This window comes from Trichosurus vulpecula, chromosome 5 (genome assembly GCF_011100635.1).
Source record: "Trichosurus vulpecula isolate mTriVul1 chromosome 5, mTriVul1.pri, whole genome shotgun sequence".
NCBI classification, from domain to species: Eukaryota; Metazoa; Chordata; class Mammalia; order Diprotodontia; family Phalangeridae; genus Trichosurus; species Trichosurus vulpecula.
The window spans coordinates 302,226,313-302,247,326 of NC_050577.1; the positions used below are offsets into that span (position 1 = coordinate 302,226,313).

Below are 21,014 nucleotides of genomic sequence, written 5' to 3' on the forward strand. Positions count from 1 at the left end.
TGGTTGTGACACAGCGTGACAGTCAGCTTCTCTGGGCCACAGTGTCCTCATGTATGACACAGGGAGGTTGGACCCTTCCAGCCCAGGACCCCTTTAAAGGCTATCATGCTGAGAGAAACAGAGAGAGAGAGAGGGAGGAAGGGAGGGAGAGAGCGAGAGCGAGAGCGAGAGCGAGAGAGAGAGAGAGAGAGAGAGAGAGAGAGAGAAAGAGAGGGAGGAAGGGAGGGAGAGAGCTAGAGAGAGAGAGATAAAGAGAGAGGAGGGATAGAGAAAAAGAGAGAGAGAGAGAGAGAGAGAGAGAGAGAGAGAGAGAGATTGTGCACTTAGCAAGAGTTGGCTCACTCGCTTTCTTCCCTGGGTCAGTGATCTGATCAGTGCCAGTTTTCCCTTCTCAGCATTAATAAGGACTGAGGCTCAGTGTGTCAGAGTCAGCCAGTCGTAGAATTAGCCTATTTGTAACTGTTTACTCACTGATGTTATTATGGTGACCATGGTTTGTTTTTTTTTTTTTTTCTGTCAAGTCAGAAGTTGGGGGAAATTTGGGAGGCTGATAATTACTGATCACAGAACTAAAAGGACCCTCAGAGGAGATGCATCTGGTGCAGCAGCTGCCTAGGAGTGCCCCCTTCCCAACACCATCTCTGACAGCAGGTTATCTGGCCTTAGCTTGAAGACCTCCAGTGATGGGGAACTCACTACCTCCTGAGGCTGTCCATTTAACTTCTTCCTTTGGACACCTCTGTTCAGGATTTTTTCCCCCTTCATGAAACCAATCCAGTGTCTGCTTCTGTGAATCCTCTCCCCCCATCCTCCAACTCCCTGTTTGCTTCTGATTTTCTCCACTTGGGCCAGGCAGAACAAGTTCCTTGGTAGCCCTCCACCAAGCCTCTGTTAAGCGCCTGCTGTGTGCCAGGTGCTGGGGCTACAGCCAGTGGCCTCAGGATCCCCTGCCTCCTGAGATGAGCTAGCTCTTCGGGGCCCACTCGGCCTCAACATCAGTCGTGGCTGATGTCGTGTTTGTTGGTTGCTATGGCAAACATTGGCCAGGGCGGTTGAGGGCTCCTAGTCATCATCCGGGCTGATGTCTGTCCTCTGGCACTGGGGCAGGGACTGAGCTAGCAAGCCCAGGAAGCCCAAACCTGCCCGGCAACCTTCCCACCCCTTTCTCCTGGCCCTTGTTTTCTGTGTTCAGATTAAAAAGAGTAGGACAAAGACGGCCGGAGGCCTGTTTCTAGATGAGACCGGCTGGGTTTCAGGGAGGTGTCGGTTTGTCTTTAAATAGAAATGTTATCCCATGGACGCAGCAGAGATTTCAGAGCAGCGAGATTGATTTCCAGAAAGTAAAAATAGCCAAGTGTAATGAAGGCCCAGCAGCCAGGGACTTGTGAAGGGCTGGCACTGTGTTATCCCCCATCTGGGGAGGCAACTGTGCTGGCCCCCAGAGAGCTCTGGATGGCAGCCCCGAGACCCAGCTTTGCCCCTGGCCTACCGTCCCCTTTAAAATGGGAGTCATACCTGCCTCCCAAGGGTTGGGGGAGGAAAGGAGCAAATGACCAAAGGTCATTTTACCAACCACGGGCAGATACTGAAGCCCCTGCTACCACCTTCCCCTGCCCAGCTGTCCAAGCAAGTGTCCTAGAGCCCAGGTCAGCTCCAGAAGCCCCAGAGGTTGCCACCTACCCTTGTAGTCTATATACTCCCTGCTCCCTCACCCAGTGACCCCTGTGCCTAGAATGTGCTCACTCTTCAGCCGAGGCCCCTTAGACTCCTTAGATTCTTTTTTTTGTTTTGTTTTCAATTAACAGTTAGTTCTCTCCCACTCCCTCCTCACTCCCCTTGTAAAACCAATGCCTCTGATTCCCCAGGGGCTAGAGCCTCGTGTTGACTTTGTAAATAATCATCTGCTGTTGTTTGCCCCGGTAGATTTAAGCTGCAAGAGGGCAGGGGCAGTGTGCTATCCCCAACTGCTGACAGAGTGGACTGGGCTCCTTGAGTTGGGGACCTTTCTCCCCAGTGCTTTGTACATTGCAGACACTTAATAGGTGCTTTGAAATTCACTGATTATTGCCCTTGTTCCTGAGGTGATGAGTCGGGGCATTTGCTGTGAGGCACTTCTGTGTCTTATTCACACAGGGTAGGGGTGGGGGGCCTCGCTCCCTCCCTAGCCCCCCCAAACCTCCTAAATAGCTGCTGCCTTTCCTCCCCTGCAGATGTCGTCAACCTGGACCTCAAATCTACCCTGCGGGTTTTATACAACCTATTCACCAAGTACAAAAACATGGAGTGATCTCGGCAGCTGCTGAAATATTCATCCCCATGTCTTCTTGAAGGGAAACCAGGACTCGGTGTCTCCTTGTGCCTTAGTCTAGTTTGCCCGCCTTCATGATGCTGCAGGATTTGCTTCCTCCTCTGTCTCCTTGGTGCTAGGGAGCAAAGGCCACTGGAAATGATGGCTCTGGGGCCAGGGGGTGGGGCTCCCCGCCTCGGATGCTGGATCCCCACTTCTGCTTTGCTCTTGGGACAGATAACAAGCTTGAACCCCACCCCCAGCGAAGGCCACCTGGACTGGTCAAGGATGGAGTCCCTGGTGACCCGAGGTCTGGCCAAATGCCCTCATGAGCTATCCTGGCTTTCCGACTCTTTCAGGCTAGGAATTCCTTTAAAATCTGCGCTTTCCAGTAAAAATGGGTTTTGCATTTTCTTTCTTTTCCACCCTCCCCTTCCTTTCAAAGAAAATATCAAACTATTCATAAGAAACTCTTGATGTTTTCCTCTCTCATCATATGAATGTTTGGCTGCCCGTTTTACATGACATCAACCACAACCCAGAGTGCTGAGTTTCTACAAGAAGCCCCTAATAGACAAGCCTGCCTATTTATTCTTGGCTAATTATCTGGTAACCCTGGGCCGCTCCTCCCCGGCCGGTATTACCTTGAACAAATCATTTCCCCATCGCTGGGTCTCAGTTTGCCCAACTGTCAAGTAAAGGTGGGTGAAAGTAGACCTTGGGTCATCCAGTCCAGCTCCCTCATTTTTCAAACCAAAAAACAGAGTCAAAGAGATTTAGAATGTTCTGATAGTAGGTTTAGAGCTGGAGGAGAGCCCTCACCCCCATTCCAGCCCCCTCATTTTACAGATGGGGAGCCGAGACAACATTTAATGACTTTTTAGTATCACACTGATAACAAGAATCAGAGGTGGAATTTGAACCCCGGTCCCACTCTGGCTGTCCTGGAGTCTGTGACTTTTAAGTGTCCTGTTCTTTATTTTCTAAAATGACTTTGTTTCCTGAAGCCTCATTGGGAGAGGGGATGTCAGTTGTCCATTTCCTCTTCTAGAGGCTGGATTAGGGCTTGACCCTGGGATCCTGTTAATGGGAGGTGGAGGGGCTATTGGTCAGAGTGGCCATGACCTTGGAAGGCTTTTGGCCCAACCACTGCCCTTTACTGTGGTATCCCCACCCTTCTAAGACTGTTTCCTTATCTGAGATGTCAATAAATCAACCAATGGGCACTTATTAATCACCTGCTGTGTGCCAGGTGGAGTGCTAGGGCAGGGCACAAAGACTGTGCCCTCAAGGAGCTGACAATCTACTCTGCATGCCTCCATTCAATGTAACTGGCATTTCTTAGCTGCGTGCTGTGTACCAGGCACTGTGCTATGTTTGGAGGATATAAAACATAGTTCCTGCCCTCAAGGAGCTCACATTCTACTGTAATTTACATTACACCCAACAAACGTTTACTGAGCTATGCCCCTGCTCCATGCCAGGCACCCATCTGGGACTAGATACAAAGACAGACAGGAAACAGTTCCTGCCCTCCTGTGCCCTTTCTGACTCCCTCCCTCTGCCTCCATCCTCAACATTGTTATAAAACTGAGATGAGAATGGCCAGGAGACAGGGGAGCCTAATGAATAGATCCCTGAGCTTGGAGGTGGAGAGCCTGGGTTCAGAAGCCTCTTGCTCCCCGTGGGAGCTGGGGCAATTCCTGGCCTCTTTTCTGGGCCTCAGCTGCCTTCTCTATAAGGTTGGGGGATTGGTGGCAGTGAGGTCTGAGGTCCCTGCCCTTTGTGCCCTCCCTCAGCCCCCAGGGGGAGAGGGTTGCTTCTCTCGCTTCCGTCTGCACCCAGTGGTTCTTTCCATAAGCCTCCTGTAGGACATGGGATGCCAGGGCTGATGTTCTCAAAAATAATTTCCCTTGTCCTTGTCTCATCATCTGGGCCAGAACAGCTGGTGAGGAAGGCAGTGCCCCAGCAGGGGGAAGAAATCGTTAACTCTGGTACGATGGCTTATCTTTGGGGACACTGTGACATTCAGAGGCCATAGTGATGGAATCATCAGGTCAGAGCATCCTGTCCCTTCTGCAGGGCTTGCCCAGAGCCTCTGATATCCACCTCTAGACCCCGGGAGTTCACACTGGCCTCCAGTGAGGACTTGGGAGAGAAGGGCTCGAATCTTCCTCTGGTGCTGGCATCTGTCCGTTTGTACCCAGAGAGCCCAGGGACGCTGCCCCCAGGGTCCAAGCAGAAACTGGACATGCAGGGCATCAGAACTGGAAGGAAACAGATTCTCTGGCCCGAACCCTTTTATTTGAGAGGAAAGAGGCCAGAAAGGGGATGGGACAAGCTTGAGTCTATAGTGACAGGGACAGGACAGGGACTAAACCAAGGGCTCTTTACATTTTACTGAGTGTAGAAGCTGCTGGACCTGGTCAGGGGACCTGAGAAAAGATGATTCTAGAGCTGGGAGGGAGCTTAGAACAGGAGATGGAAGAGCTGGGAGGGGCCTTAGAACAGGAGATGGAAGAGCTGGGAGGGGCTTCAGAACAGGGGATGGCAGAGCTGGGAGGGACCTTAGGGAAGGAAATGTCAAAGCTGGGAGGGGCCTCAGAACAGGGATGTCAGAGCTGGGAGGGAGTTTAGAACAGGGGGTGTCAGAGCTGGGAGGGGCCTCAGAACAGGGATGTCAGAGCTGGGAGAGGCCTCAGAACAGGGGATGTCAGGGCCAGGAGGGGCCTCAGAACAGGGGATGGCAGAGCTGGGAGGGGCCTCAGAACAGGGATGTCAGAGCTGGGAGGGACCTCAGAACAGGGATGTCAGAGCTGGGAGGGACCTCAGAACAGGGATGTCAGAGCTGGGAGGGGCTTCAGAACAGGGGATGGCAGAGCTGGGAGGGACCTTAGGGAAGGAAATGTCAAAGCTGGGAGGGGCCTCAGAACAGGGATGTCAGAGCTGGGAGGGAGTTTAGAACAGGGGGTGTCAGAGCTGGGAGGGGCCTCAGAACAGGGATGTCAGAGCTGGGAGGGACCTCAGAACAAGGGATGTCAGAGCTGGGAGGGACCTCAGAACAGGGGGTGTCAGAGCTGGGAGGGGCCTCAGAACAGGGATGTCAGAGCTGGGAGGGGCTTCAGAACAGGGATGTCAGAGCTGGGAGGGACCTCAGAACAAGGGATGTCAGAGCTGGGAGGGACCTCAGAACAGGGGGTGTCAGAGCTGGGAGGGGCCTCAGAACAGGGATGTCAGAGCTGGGAGAGGCCTCAGAACAGGGGATGTCAGGGCCGGGAGGGGCCTCAGAACAGGGGATGGCAGAGCTGGGAGGGGCCTCAGAACAGGGATGTCAGAGCTGGGAGGGGCCTCAGAACAGGGGATGTCAGAGCTGGGAAGGGCCTCAGAACAGGGGATGCCAGAGCTGGGAGGGACCTCAGAACAGGGGACGTCAGGGCTGGGAGGGGCCTCAACAGGGGATGTCATGGCTGGGAAGGGCCTCAGAACAGGGGATGGCAGAGCTGGGAGGGACCTCAGAACAAGGGATGTCAGGGCTGGGAGGGGCTTCAGAATGGGATGGCAGAGCTGGGAGTGGCCTCAGAACAAGGGATGTCAGGGCTGGGAGGGGCTTCAGAACAGGGGATGGCAGAGCTGGGAGGGGCTTCAGAACAGGGGATGTCAGAGCTGGGAGGGGCCTCAGAACAGGGGATGGCAGAGCTGGGAAGGGCCTCAGAACAGAGGATGCCAGAGTTGGGAGGAGCCTCATAATCTGGCAAGTTACAGGTCCCATGGAGAGCTTTGGATGCTCTCTCAAGTTAGTACTGACCTCTGAATAACAGGAAGGGTGAATATATAGCACTCAATGGTCAAGCATTTCCCCGGCTGAGCCAGCAGCTTTGATCCCATGCTTGTCACTCTCGAGAAGGCTGGGCTTTGCTCAGATTTGCTGGTGCCCTGCCCCCCCAGGCGGCGGATTCCCCCCCTACCCCCACCAGGTAGTAGAGTTCAGGTTTTACCCCTACGGCCATCAAGTTCTGATTAAATATTTGATGCCTGGGGGTGGGGGGGGGCATTGCTTGGTGCGTTCCAAATGCTGCTTCTGCTTCTTGGAGATGTTTCCCCCCCCTGCCCCATACCTTCTCATTCCCGTCAATTTGACTAGCACCCCCCCACCCCGAAGTTTCCTCCTTGGAATTTCTTGGAGGTTTCTCTGCCGCCATTCTTTCTTCTGTCAGGCCTGAGTGTTGCCTTAGTAACTAGACACACAGTTTCCTCTGGGATCCTCAGCATGTCCTAGGATTTAGGAGTTGAAAAGGACCCTCAATCACCTCTTTTGGTGGACTAGGAATTGGGACTGAGGTGTCATAAGTAATGTATTGAGCCAGATTGAGAACCCTGATTGTTTGATCCCTGATCCAGAGCTCTTTCTAGACCCAAGAGGGTCCCTGTCCCTGTCCCCCTTGTCCTCCATTTTTTGTTTAAAGCCCTCTCATTGAAGCTAGGAAAGCAAACATCTGGTTCTGGGTAGGTGTCAGTGGCTGACCACAGAAGTCCACTGTTCCTTAGTCGTGGGCTTAGATCTGGAGCTGGGAAGGAGGTCAGAAGTCATCTTGTCCAGCCCCTGCCCTTTCCAGAGGAGGAAACAAGCAAACCAATTAAACAAAAAATCTTGAGTCTCTTCAACAATCTTGAAACTCCAGGCAGCTGGCCTTAGAGTCAAAAGAGGCAGCGTGGCTTCTTGGAATCTCAGCCCTGTCACTTGCTAGCAGGATGTCCTTGTAAAAAAAAAAATCCCATCGCCTCTTTGGGCCTCCGTTTCTTCATCTTTAATATGAAAGGATTGAACTGAAAAGAGGCAGTGCGGTCTGGTGGGAAGATTATTGGCTCTAGAGGCAGACGACTTGGGTTCAAATTCCTGCACTCCACTTCCCTGGGCCTTATTTTCCTTTCCTGCAAGATGGGCAGAGGAATGGCCTCTGAGGCCCCATGTAGTTCTAGGTCAGTGATCCTGTGATTAGAGTTGCTCTGATATCCCTTCCATCTCTCATTCTGTTCACCATCCATTACTTCCCTTCCCTTCTGCGGTCCCAACCTTTAATTGTAAAGGATGATGAAAACATCACACATTTCTCATCCTCCAGTGTTCTGCCCTCAATTTTAATCTTCTCTTTCCAGTGTAAGGTTCCAGCTCAGTGAAGCTATTAAATTTACAATTTATTATTCTAATAGTAGCTTGTACTTATCCAGCAATTTAAGCCTAATGGAGAGTTTCCTTCCCAACAATGCTGTGACTTCAGGGACCAGTGATTCCCATTGTGCCTCTCTATCCTTTGCTAGTGAGATGCCAGCCCCATTGGGTTCACTATTGCACAACCAAGCGTGAACTGAAAAGTCCTCACTGGTGGCCAGCTCTGATGATGATCCATCTTGTGCCCAGGGAGGCTGATCCTCAGACCAAAGACATACAGTCCATTGCCCAGCCCACATCTGCAGGTTCTGTAGCTTGGAGAATGACCCACCTGAGCATTCATCTATTGGCATAAACTTTGGGTGCCTCTGTGATACACTGAGCCATCAGATAGGTCCTTTGATGGAGAAAAGGAGAAGGTAAATCACAAACATGGCAGTTGGATATGTTCTAGTTGGTTGCTGTCGGTAGAACAAGGACCAAGAGGAGCAAGTTACTGGGGAAGCACATGTAGACTCTGTAGAAGGACTGCCTTCATAAAGGTTGGAGCTGTCCAACATTGGAAAGATTTCCAGAGAGGCTGAGCGACTGTCCTATCTGAAGTGTTGAGCTTCTCTCCTTACCCAGGCAGGGGGTGACCTCTGAGGTACTTTCTAGTTCTGAGATTCTGGCATTCAGCCACAGCCGTAGCAGCTGAAATGAGGAACTCCAGTTAAAACTTTTTTAAACTTGGAATATAATTGGTCCTGCCTTTCCTCTCTCTGGACCAGCCTTTGGTGACAATCTGGGAACACCACTATTGAGGTGGGATATGGGCTTTTTTGTGTTTTGCTTACTCTGAAACAAAGGAGAGGCCTCTTCCATAGCTGTTCAGTAAAATAGGAAGAGAATTTGTCCCCTGGAATCCCACCGTCATATGAATGAGGAGGCTAGGGTTGTTTGAGGTGGGGAGAGGATGCTCTTCACCAAATGATCTGAGTGGACAATTCCCCTTACTGCTCTGAAGCAAGGTGTTCTTAAGCACCTCATAAGCACCTAATAAGTGATTTTTCATTTATCCATTCAGGAAAGAGGGAGGATGTAAAGATCTTACATTAAAAATCCTTCTTCCTTCCCTCCCTCCTCCCTCCCTCCCTCTCTTCCTTCTTTCCTTTTCCTGCCTTCCTTCCTCCCTTCCTTCTTTCCTGTCTGCCTTCCTTCCTTCCTTCCTTCCTTCCTTCCTTCCTTCCTTCCTTCCTTCTTTCCTTCCTTCCAGAGCCCTAAAAAGTGAGGTGACATTTAAACCAAGTGCTTCTTGACCCCAAAGCTGGACTCAGCTCTGCCACCTTTCAGTTCCTAATATGAATTTAATGACTCCAGAAAAGCTGTTTTGGCCTTGACAGAGGTTTGATTACATCCCATCTTGGACTATTATTAAACCAGAGTCAAAGCCCAAAATGTCCCCCCACAATTTCCTTTAGGAAAGTTGGACTTTTCTGGGTGTGAGCATGCTAGGTTCCCTCAGATTAGCAAAGCTAGAGAATCCCCTTTTTTCTTTTGCTAGGTGCCTGATAATCTGAAAAAGACTTGTTCATTGCACCAACTTGTCTGACTCCTCCTGCTGGGTGAATGGAGTCTACCAATAGCTTCTGACTCCTGGTAACCAAACAGTACTGCAGTCAGTTCCGCACCCTGGACCTCACCATGCCCTGATGACCTGAAAGCTTGTGATATGGAAAAGACAAGCCCTTTGAGATTCTTTTTTTTTGTTGTTCCTTCTATAAAGAAATTTAGTGTTTGGGGTGTCAAAAGTATTTTAATTTTTCTACTTTTCTCTAAAAAGCCCCCAAGTTTACCCTGGATAGTGTTCAGTCATGCCCTACTCTTCATGACCCCACTTGGAGTTTTCTTGGCAGAGATACTGGTGTGCTTTGCCATTTCCTTTTCCAGCTCATTTGACATATGAGGAAACTGAGGCAAACATGGTGAAATGACTTGCCCAGGGTCACACACTAGTAAGTGTCTGAGGCCAGATTTAAACTCAGGAAGAGGAGTCTTCCTCATTCCAAGCCCAGCACTTGCATCCATTGCAACACCTAGCCGCCTCCTTTTCCAGATACCAAAGAAAGGCAGATAAAACACTAGATGTATTTGTCAGCCATTGGACAGGGCTGGCCAGGGGAGGCCTAGCAGTGGGTACTGGCAGGGCTGCCCCATCAAGGAATAGGCTTTCCAAGCGCTGAGTCTCTTGGTGGAAATTAATAGCATGGAGTGCTACAGTATGTTATTTATTCTACTAAAGACCTGATAACCACTATGAAGTCACAGCCCATGGTGGATTGTTCCTTTCCTTTTCTTTCCTTTGGATGTGGAATGAATGAACTTGAACCTGCATGAGAAATAAAGATAAGACAGGCATGAGCCCAGGCCTCTTAGGCTGAAATGAAATTAGGGGGGAATGAGAAGAAACATGGCAGATCAGGAGTCGCGTAAGTGAATAAAGTTGGATAGCCTGCCCCCTCCTTTATTCCTGGGGATCTGATGGCATCTCTTTTTTGCAGGCTTTGTAGTGACCCCAAGTGCTCATTGCAAAATGCTCTGCTTGTGTTGGGGACGGGGGTGGGGTGGGGTGGGGGAGCACTTAGACTGGGTGGCCAGGAGGGTGCTCAGCCCCCTTGCAGGCAATGATCTTCATTCATCCCAAGCAGATGTTTGCTGTTTCTTAAGATCTGCTCAGTCACATACATCACAAGCTCTGTCTTCTGAACAGTCTAGGATTAGCACTGTTGAGGAGCAAAGCAAAGGCCCTGTTGCTGTAAGAGCCAAAACTGGGGGCTTATCTCCTTCCCTTCAAGCCCCATCAGAAGCTTCTCATCCTTAACCGTGCCTCTTATCAAGCTCAACCTGTCCCTCTGTGGTGTCCTTGTACAGTATGTCCTTTACTGATGAGCATTTGTGCCCAAGAGAGCTTTGTCCCTTCTATGCCTGTTTTCCCATATTTAAGGACTAGAGGAGTGCAGATGGGGGAGGAGGGAGGAGTGAGGATCCGAAGTGCTGTCTGGTGAAGGAGATCAGACTTGTACTGCTGGCCCCAGGGACCAAGTGTAAGGGAAAACTTCCTTGTGATCGAAGCTGTCCCAAAGTGGTGGGAGCCAGCCCAGCCTCTCCCCCACTGGACTAATGCAGAGACTGATGGTCTCGATGGCTTCTTCAGACTGGACGCTGTCTGAGGTCCTTTCCCATGCTGAGATCTTGGGGTTCTAGGTATAACCTCTATGAGGATGGGCACTATACAGTATGCCCCTAAGCCTGATGAGTCAAGATCAGATGAGCTTCATTTTTAAAGTCCTGAACAAGCTGATACCCACCTGGCTGTTAGCTTTAGTTCATACTGATTGACTAGAACCAAAAGGAACCATATTCCAACCCCTTCCCTTTGCTTACATTGTTCCCTAGGTCTAGAATGCACTCCTAGTCTTCACTCCTTGCTCCTAGCTCAATACAACAAGCATTTATTAAGTGCCTACTGTGTTTCAGGCACTTTACTAGATGCTTGTGATACAAAGTCACAAAAGAATAGTCTCTGCCTTCCCCTCAAGGAGCTTATGCTCTAGCAGCTAAACAGAAGAGTAAATACAAGATCATTAGAGGAGGCTGAGCCTAGTAAAGGCTTCTACAGGAGATGGTCTGCAGATTCTAAGAGAAGGAGGTGAGGAGAGAGGGTGTTCCAGGCGTCATGGGAATGGCAGGGAGGCAAGAGTGGGAATCCCAAGTTTAAGGAACAACCAGTGCATTGTGAGAAACATGTGTCCTAGAGCAGGGGGCCATTAAAAAAATTCTTTTTTTGGATCATTGTTTCTGTCTCATTGGTTTCCTTTGTTCTTCTCTGCATTTTATCATATGCATTTAAGAGCATAATCCTGAGAAGGCATCTATACACTGCTGAATTCGTCCTACCCATAGGTGCCCCTCAGGAATCCTACTTTGGGCCCTTTCCACTCCTCCCTCTACACCCTCTCCCTATATGTTTTCATTGGCTCCTGTGGGTTCAACTCTTTTCTTTTCCTAGATGATTCCCAAATCCATATGTTCCATCTTGATCCTTCTCCAGATCACCAGCCCTTTCTGGACAGCTCCTTTCAATAACTCAAACATTCTGTCCTTTCACACTGGCCTAATAGCTATTCCCCAAACTCAACATGGCACCCCTACCTCCATGCATTCATATAAACTGTCCCCATGCTGAGAAGGTGCTCCCTCCTCACCTTTGCTTTGAATCCTAATTTCCCTTCTAGGTTCAGCTTGGGGAAGCACCATCCTCCACAAAGCCTTCTCTGATCCCCCCATCCTCCATTGTTAGCGTCTGTTCCTCCTTCCGAGTACCTTCATGCAAGATGTCTCCCCTAGTAGAATGTAAGCTTCTTGAGGTCAGGGGTGGCTTCCCTTATTTCCTGACATACCCAGTCCCTGGCACAGGAACTTGAATACAGTAGTTGCTTAATAAGTGCTCTTTGAATCGAATTAGCAGAGAGAGGGAAGTGAGAAGCAAGGTCTCCGAAGGACACAAACATTCATTTCTTTATTTTCATGCTCCCATTTCCTTACTTTTTCAAACAACTTTTTAGTACATTTCCCTCCCAAACAGTATCCTTGGGTGTGAAAATCACAATGTTCCAGAAAGCTGCCTTGTTTATCCATTACCTCTACAGTGGGTACATGTGTCATAAAGTGTTTCACACATGGGTTTGCTCCCATCTCCACCCCTCTCTCTACTTGGCCTCTCAGGATAGCACAACTCCATCCACAGGCTCAGATTTCTATACCTTGCCTTCATCTCATCTCTTGGGGGAAACTTCCCAGCCTTCTTGGAGTGGCTGGTGGCAGAGTCCTGGAAAGTGGCAGGAAGCTTGGAATGCATGCCTCCCTCCCTCGCACACTGGGGTCCAGCCAAACTGGCTTCCTCCATTCCTCCCTTCATCTCTCACCTCTATGCCCTTTGCCCAGTCATCCTGAATTGCTAGAATGTGCATCCTCACCTCCACCCTCTCTGTCTTCAAGATGCATCTCAAGCACCCTCTTCTACCTGGATCCTTTCCTCCAGTTGCTAGTGCCCCCAGAGTGATTAACAATCTTGGACTGATTTGTATTTCTGTACATTTCTGTATCTGTGTGTACTTGTCTTCCCCATTAGAATGTAATTCTTGAGAGCAGGGCTCGTTTCGTTCTTTGTATTTTGGGCATCACTTTGGTGCCAGGCTCATGGATGGTGCTTAATAAATGCTTATTGATTAACTGATCTACGATGCTTGTGGTGGTCTTAGAGTACTCCGATCCCCAGCTCCTTCAACTATCAACTCAGAGGCATTTGTTAGGAGCCTTCAGTGGGTCGGACACTTTATTAGGCTCTAGAGTGAGGCAGCACCTGCCATCAGGGAACTCACAGTCTCCTGACAGGAGATGATGTGGGGAAAATGCTTTGTCAATGGCCATCTGAGCACTGGCCGAAGGAAGAGGCTGCAGTGGAGGGGCTTGGTTGGGGGAGGGGGAGTTAACAATGCAGGATTGAGAGTCTTCACTGAGACTCCAGTGGAAAGATCTGGTGCCATGTTGATGGCCGGGCTCCCCCTGGATTTTTGTCATGGGATTCTCAGGATAGCAAAGTCTGGACTCCTTCCGAAGGAACCAGCTTTCCTGAAAGCCACTGGCAGAGAACAGCTACCATTCCTTCCCCCTCCCAATACCCCAGGTATAGGGTGGAGAAAAGGCGAGACAGCATGGCATAGTATAGTGGAGAAGGCACTGGGCTTGGAGAAAGAAGATCGGTGTTCATATCTTCCCTCAAATATTAAGTAATAGCTACCATTTATGGGATGCCTTAAGGTTGGCAAAGGGTTTTACACAGGGGTTCATTCGATCCTCACAACAACCCTGGGAGGTAGGGGTTATTATAATCCCTATTTTACAGATGAGGAAACTGAGGCAGACAGAGGTTAAGTGACTTTCCCAAGGTCACACAGCTGGTACATGTCTGAGTGAGGATTTGAACTCAAGTCTTGCTAAGTCCCAGTTAGGTCCTAACTACTATGTCACCTAGCTGCACCCACAGACCTGGACTCAGCTCACACAAGTCATGAGGTTCTAGGATCTTAGAGCTGGATGCTACTTCAGAGTCCACCCAGTCCATCCCTTTCTTTTTACAGAGGAAGAAACTGAAGCCCAGAGAGACTAAAAAGCCTGTCCAGGGTCAGACAGCTAATGAGTAGTGGAAGCAGGGCTGGGAGTCATCAGTATGACCTAGGAGACCCTGGAGTTTGCCTAAGGATCCCCTCTCACTTTCCTGGCCAAGTCTTGTCCACCTACCCAGTGTTCCAGGAGGTCATGGGGGTCTGAGAGTACATAAGAAAGTCCATTCCCTCTCTTGGTCTGCTGCCTGGTGGTCCTGTGTGACACCTCTGGCCACCCCCAGCTCCATGGTCCAGACTATCTCAATCAGGATGATACTTCCTGACACTCATCTTAGTTTCTGGCTCTTCCCTTCAGCTCTCTGACTGCCTGGACATGAAATGTCAGGGCTGGCAGGGTCCTTAGAACAGGAGATATCATATTTTGGAGGGACCTTAGAACAGGGGCTATCAGAGCTGGGAGGGTCTTTAGAACAGGGAATGTAAGGGCTGAAAGTGACCTTAGAACAAGGAATGTCAGAACTGGGAGGGGTCTTAGAGGCTATTCCCATAATCTCACTTCACAGAAAAGGAAACTGGAGATTGTGGAGGGGCAATGACTGTCCCAAGGTCTCATAGCCCTCTGTTGGCAGCGCCATGCCCTAGGACCCCTGCCCTCCCCCCAGGGCTCTGCACAGGAGTCCAGGCTTCCTTTGTGGCCAGCACAGCCTTACACCACCCTTCCCTTACCCCCCACAGCCCCTAGTGCCTTGGGATCAGATGTAGGCTGTTGGACTACGACAGGACCCCTGTCTGTGGGGCCTGTGAACTTGCTTTTGGACAGAAAACCAACTGCACAGCTGTGGGAGGAAGTGAGCAGTTTGTAGGAGTCTGCCACCTCAAACGTGGCTGGGACTTCCGCTGGGGCTGCTCCTAATCGCTCTGAGCTCTTGCCTGGGGGTCTTCTTTTTGGGGGCCAGGAGGGCTGCCCACTCTCCCCAGACGAGCCTCAATCTTTCTCTTTTGTCTCAGCCTCCTTTAGGATCTGAGTTTCCAGGAAGGTAAGTTCCTTGTTTTTTCCAACCCCCCACCCCCACCCCTGGGGCAGCCAGGGAGACTTTGGGACTTGTATTCTAATCCTCTGTGTGACACTTAAAAGCTGTGTAACATTAAGCCAGTTACTGAACATCTCTGAGCCTCAGATGTCTCCTCTGTCCAACGGGGGTCGTTCAAGAAAGAGCCATTTTGTGCAAGGCTCATGCGCTGGTGCTAGGGACACAGAGATGGATCAGACCCAGAACCTGCTCTTGAGGGCCTTAGAATTCGAGGGGTGGGAGCTAGGAGACACGAACCCAAAGAACATGCATCTAGTGAAGAAAGGAGGGGCTGGTTAGGGCCTGGGAGGAAATGGGGTGGGGGAGGGGGGAAGGCCTGACTTCTGGAAGGAGGCAGAGCCTCAGAGGGGCCTTGAATGAAGGGACTGCAGCAGGTGAGGGACGGAGGGAGGGAGGGACGGGGTGCCGAGTTCATTTCCAGCATGAGGGCCTGGATGAGTAAAGGTCCAGGGCAGAGGAGCCGCCCAGTTTGGCTTCCCCTTGCTTTGCTTTAGAGAGTTGCAGGTGGGGTCGGGAAGACCAGGGTTCGAATCCTAGCTCAGACACTTCCTTGGGAAGATGCCTCTGGGCATCAGGTTCCACTGTGTCTAAATGAAGGGATCATTTGAAGCGGATCCAGCCCGTACAGTCCAGGAAGCTGCGGGGTGTCCATGGCAGTGTCACCGCACCCCCCCCTCCCCAAGCCGCTGTCGCTGTTTTCAGGCTCCCGACGTTTCCCACGCCAGCAGCGGGAGGCTCTCTCCAGTCCTAGCCACGCATTGACTCATCAGCCCCGCGGGGAGTCTGCTGATCAGCAAAGAACAGCTGGCTGCCTGGGAAGGGCTAAATTGGTACCATTGTCTCAGCCTCCCCTCCTGGGATAGGACAGGTCTGCGAGAGCTCTGGCAGCCCAGCCCAGGCCAATGAGAGCCATCCTCCTGGAATGGCCCAACGGCCCAGCTGGGCCGGCTGGCGGTCATTGTGAGCCCAAGTCAACTGTGACAAGCAAGCAATTACTGTACTTGAGGCTGTGTCCACAGGTCGATATCTGCTGCCTGGCCAGGCTTAGGGATGCCTGGGAGTGTAAAAATGAGGAGGAGACAGTGGGGCTGTGGAGCAAGGCGGGAAAGAGAGAGGAGGAGAGGAGACAGGGGAGGGGGAGAGGAGAGAGAGAGAGAGAGAGAGAGAGAGAGAGAGAGAGAGAGAGAGAGAGAGAGAGGGAGAGAGAGAGAGAGAGAGAGAGAATGGAGAAGAAAGAAGGAGGGGAGGGAGACAGTGAAGAGAAAGGAGGAGAGAGGGAGTGCACCCTCAAGAGTAAATAAACTGATAAAAACAGGAAAGAAGGCTAGGCTGGATTCTAAATCTTCTCTCTCCTAGGGTCTCAGAATGTCAGAGTTCTAAGAGGTCCTCTGGTCCTATCCTCTCATTTTATAGCTGAGGAATCTGAGGCCCAGAGGGGGTCTCTAACATGTTTCATCTATGAAGATAAAAACCAAACTGCTCATAGGTCTCTTGGTAGCCAAGTCTCATGACCATGCCACTTAATGAAAGACTTGGCTCTTGTGAAATTTTTCCTGAGTGGCCACTGGCCCCCTTCATGGGTTTTAGGTCTGGACCCACACTGAAGGCATTTTCCCTTGGAGATTCTTAGGGTACTCAAGAAGACGATGGAGTCGGAGTGTGTCTACAACCTCCTGCAGCTCCCTGCCAACATCGAGCCCCCGGCTGTGGAGGAATTGGCTCAAGGTAGAGGTTTAATGAGATGGCTGGGGTGGCGGTCCAATGGGATTGAGTCCTGGAGATGGGGTCACTCAACAGACTGGACTGAGTCCCATCTGGGCAGGGCCTGAGCTAGACCAAGGAGGACATGGGAGGGCTTAACCCCGATATGCTTGGCCCCAATGGGCCAAGTGCTGACCAATGGCCAGGAGATGCCAAAAAGCAAATTCAGGAAGACCTTCCTAACAATTAGAATAGGACAGGCTGTTCCTTGAAGGCATCCTGAGGCCCCACATTCTCCCTGGAGCCTTTCCTGATCCCCCAACTGCTAGTGACCTCCCTCCCTAATTACCCGGTGGTCATCCCTTTGGTTTTTATTCTATATGTGCTTATAAAGGCATGCACTCTCTCCTGTGATAGAATCAATCAATGAATTAATAATTCACCAAGCATTTATTATGTGCCTACTGTGTGCCAGACACAGGGGATAAAAATATAATAAAGGAACCAAGCCCTACTTTCAAGGAGTTCTCATTCTATTGGGAGAGACAATGTGAACGAATAGAATCAATGTGTGTGTGTGTGTGTGTGTGACTCTGTGTGAATGTGTGTGTGACTGTGTGTGTGTGTGTGTATGTGTGTGTGTGTCCATGTTTTCAGAGTAAGGATTACTATTTTTCTTTAAGGCAGTGAAAGATTTTGGTGGTCCAGACTATTGATAAGTAAGATGGTCACAAGTATACATAGGGCAGCTAGGGGGTTGCATTAGAGAAAGCTTTGGGCCTGGAGTTAGGAAGATTCAGATACTTCCTAGCTGTGTGATCCTAGGGATGTCCCTTAACCACTCTTTACCTCAGTTTCCTTACCTGTAAATGGTATCATAACAGCACCTATTTCCCACGGTTGTTGTGAGGATCTAATGAGATGATATTTGTAAGGCTCTTGGCACAGTGCCTGGCAAATAGTAGGAGCTACAAAGATCCTTATCCCTTTCCCACCCTGCCTATAGACAGTCCAATTGTGCCTGATCTTGGGACAAGGTATACAGCTGCCCCTCCCTCCCCCCAAGTCATGCTGTCAGGGATTTCTGGCCTTTCTTTATCTAGTACTCCTTTCCCACTTTGTATTGCTCATTCATTTCCCTGGGGAATAATGTTAGTGATTTTAAACACAAGTTTTTCTTATCATGGAAATTCTTGATTAGCCCAGAAGTTTAGGAGAATAAATACCATGGTAGGAGGTAGGAGGGGGTGGTGCTAGAAGTTTGGGGGGCGGGGCGGTCAAGAAAGATGCTGGCTGCATCTTGCAGGAAGTAAGGTGGGTGGAGGTGAGGAGGGAGGGACTCCCAGTATGGGACACTGTCAGTACAAAAGCTTGGGGGCTGGAGATGGAATGTTCTATGTGAAAAACAGAGAGAAAGCCTGTTTGGCCGCTAGACCTTAGAACAAAAGGGGAATTGGGTAATTCGTGTGGAGAGATAGGGCAAATTGGAAAGGGCTGGAAAAGCCAAGGAATGGCATTCATATGTCTTCCTAAAGATACTGGAATTTATAGAGTAAGGGAATGTTGTGGTCACATCTGCACCTGGGGATAATCACTTTGGTAGCTGTTTGGAGAATGACTTAGACAAAGTAAGCTCCTTGAGGGCAGATACTTTTTGTTTTGTCATTCTTCCTATTCCCTGGGTTTGGCACAGTACCTGGCACCCTGGTGCTTAATAAATGCTTACTAAGATTGATGGATAGTGGACCTGCCCTCACTGGAGTGATCACAGAGGGTGGTGATGACATGTCATGTATGGCTTAGTGATGGAGATGTTGGTCTTCGTGGCCGCCTAGGCTCCTTCTGGCTTTCTGGTGTTGAGATTCTGAGATGCACACTGGCCTCTTGGCACCAAGGGGTGCCACCCAAAGTGAGAACAAGCCATGTCCTTATGAGAGATTCCTCCATCCAGACTGGATCTTTTAGCCGGGGCAGGTGTATGGCCCGAGGTCATGTCTGGTCTTCAAATATCTAAAGGGCTGTTGTGGAAAAGAGGGTGGGTTTTGTTTTGGTTGGTCCCCAGGACAGAATCAGGGGCCAATTGGCATGAGGTAGTTCAAGGAGAAGGAAGAGGAGAGGAGAAGAGAGGAGAGAAAAGAGAGAGAGAGAGAGAGAGAGAGAGGTCCCAAAGTGCACAGTGCTACTTTAGGAGGTAGTGGGCTCCCTGCCCCCAGCTTCCTGGAAATCTTTAAGCAAAATCGGGAGGGCCGCTTGTTCAAGATGCTGGAGAGGGGGCATAGATATGGACTAGGCCAGATGCTACCTGAAGATAGTCTGTTCAGAGGTTCTGGCCTCAGATCAACACACTATAACCTGGTCCCTACCCTCTAAGACCTTGGTAGGAAGGATCACACACACACACACACACACACACACACACACACACACACACACACAGAGTGAGCTTTAGGAAGACTCTTCGAGTCAGGACATGGGGCTTCTAATCCCAATCCCAGCTCAGCCTCCTGAGGCCCTTCCTTTCCCCTTTGCTGGCCTCAGTTCCTCTCTGAAGGGCAGCGGTTGGCCCAGTAGACCTCTGAGGCTCCTTCCAGCTGTGGATTTCTGTGATCACAGCTGGCTGAGCCCTGCTCCCCAAGCCCCTGAAGCTTGCTCCCATTTCCCAGCCTTTCTCCAAGTTTTAATCAAGCCCAAATCTCTTGTCTGTAATTGAGTTTCCACAGGCAGCTGAAGAGGCAATGCAAGTGTGAGCTAATCCTTTAAATGCGCTTTAATCAGCACAAAATGAGAATTAAGCAAAGTTTTCTTAAAGGGAAAGTCCCTCAAGTCTCATTGATTTTTGCTTTCATTACAAATTCTTATCAAACAGCAAGTTCTTGCTTCCTTTCCAGTCCATACTGTAACGGGAAAGTGGAACTCTTCAGGGCCACCGGGGAGGGTCTAAATCCTTCTAACCACAGGGGGTCAGAGTGGACCAAAGAGCAGAGAAGGAGGGATGGCAGAGCAAGGAGGGGCCTTAGAACAGGGGGCGTCAGAGTTGGGTTTTAAAATAGGGAATTTAGAACTTGGAAGGACCTTAAAACAGGGAATGTCAGGGAGGGGCCTTAGAACATGAAGTGTCAGAGCTGGGAGGGGCCTCAGAACAGGGAATGTCAGAGCTGAAAAGTACCCTAGAACACAGAACAGGCATGTCGGTCTGCCACGAGGTTTTCTTGATAAACCTATGCCTTGCCACAGTGACCCCTCACTTGGTAGAGTGGATAGAACACAGAACCCAGAGCCTGAATGCTTGAGTCTGAGCCCTAGATCTGACCCTGGGCCAGTCACTTTTCAAATCTATACTTGTAGGACCTTCCTGGAGGGCTGAACAGACTTCATAAAAGGCTGCATAATTCTGAGCCATTTTTACTTCATTGCGCATTATTCAGAGGTCCGTGCTGGGCCCTGCTCTGGCTTCCCCTCCCTCTCGCACAAACCCTCAGTCACAGCATCACTTCCTCCCAAGGTTCCTGTCTCTTCTTGAGCAATCTTTCATTTCCTTATTGGTCAGAGGGAGGCTCAGTATGGCAGCCTTTTCATCACTTCCTCCACCTTCCAAGAGACAAACTCATCAGCGAGATACAGCAGGGAATTATCAGCTGTCCTCCAGCCCATCAGAAGGAACAGGAGATGGGGCCTGGACCTGTGAATTCCTGAGACAGGGCACTCCCAGATGAGGAAGCTCCCTCCACCAATGCAGGAGGCACCTTCTCTGTGATTTCTAGTTCTAGAGACGTGTCCAGAGTGGGGCTCGAACACCACCTCTCCATCCATTACACCCTGTGGCCTCTGCAATAAACGATAGGTCTGTAGATCTAGGACTGGTCAGTACCTTAGGGGTCAGGCCAAACTGGCCTTCTCCCAGTTCCTCATGTGCAGCATTCCCTTCTTCATCTTCCATCAATGTTGGCCACCTCTTGTGCCTGGAATGCCCTCCCTCCTGCCCATTCCTCATCACATTCTTCCTTTCTTTCAGGATGGCACCTGTAGCCCTGTCTTCTGCATCAGTGTAGAAAAGGGCCCCTTCGGGCTGAATATTGACTTAGACAACCACAAATTAACATTCTCCATGTCCTATGGCATTTTTATTTGTTTTGTTAAATATTTACCAATAACATTTTAATCTGGTTGGCCCACACCGGACCCCAATTTTGACACCTCTGTTCTACTGAAGCCTTTCTCAGTTCCCTCCCTCCCAAGCTACCTAGTGTCTAACTATCTTGTACTGATTTGTATTTATTCTGCATGTATTATACTGGTACTTGCCATCTCCCCTGTTAGAATGCAAGCTCTCTGAGGGCAGGGATCTCTTCATGTTTTGTGTTTCTAACTCTAGCATCTAGAACTGTTCCTGGTACACAGTAGATGCCTAATAAATGCTTCCTAATCAATCTGGCCCAGCCCTCTCACTTTCCACATGAGGAAACAGACTTTGTCCAAGTGATTTGTCCAAGGTCACACATGTAGGAAGCTGAGCTAAGGTCTTGTGACTCCAAGGTCAGCAAACATGGCGCCATGGCCTTCTTGGATATCTGGAAAGGTGAAACTCCTCATTGCCGCCATATTCT

General features: G+C 50.1%; 1 protein-coding gene across 3 annotated transcripts in view; it reads left to right on the forward strand.

Annotated features, from left to right (window-relative positions):
• The window catches only part of PARVB (parvin beta), a 144,171-nt gene that overhangs the window by 99,442 nt on the left and 23,715 nt on the right, over positions 1-21,014 (forward strand). The window contains exons 1-2 of one of the 3 annotated variants that reach the window (XM_036761060.1): positions 14,495-14,655; positions 16,297-16,434. The exons of 1 other annotated variant lie outside the window; for it this stretch is intronic. In XM_036761060.1, coding sequence (XP_036616955.1) covers positions 16,356-16,434 — 79 coding nt within the window. In that variant the 5' untranslated portion in view covers positions 14,495-14,655; positions 16,297-16,355. Of the gene's footprint in view, positions 1-2,210; positions 2,783-14,494; positions 14,656-16,296; positions 16,435-21,014 lie in introns of those variants that run through there. One more of the 3 variants, XM_036761059.1, reaches the window with a different exon arrangement.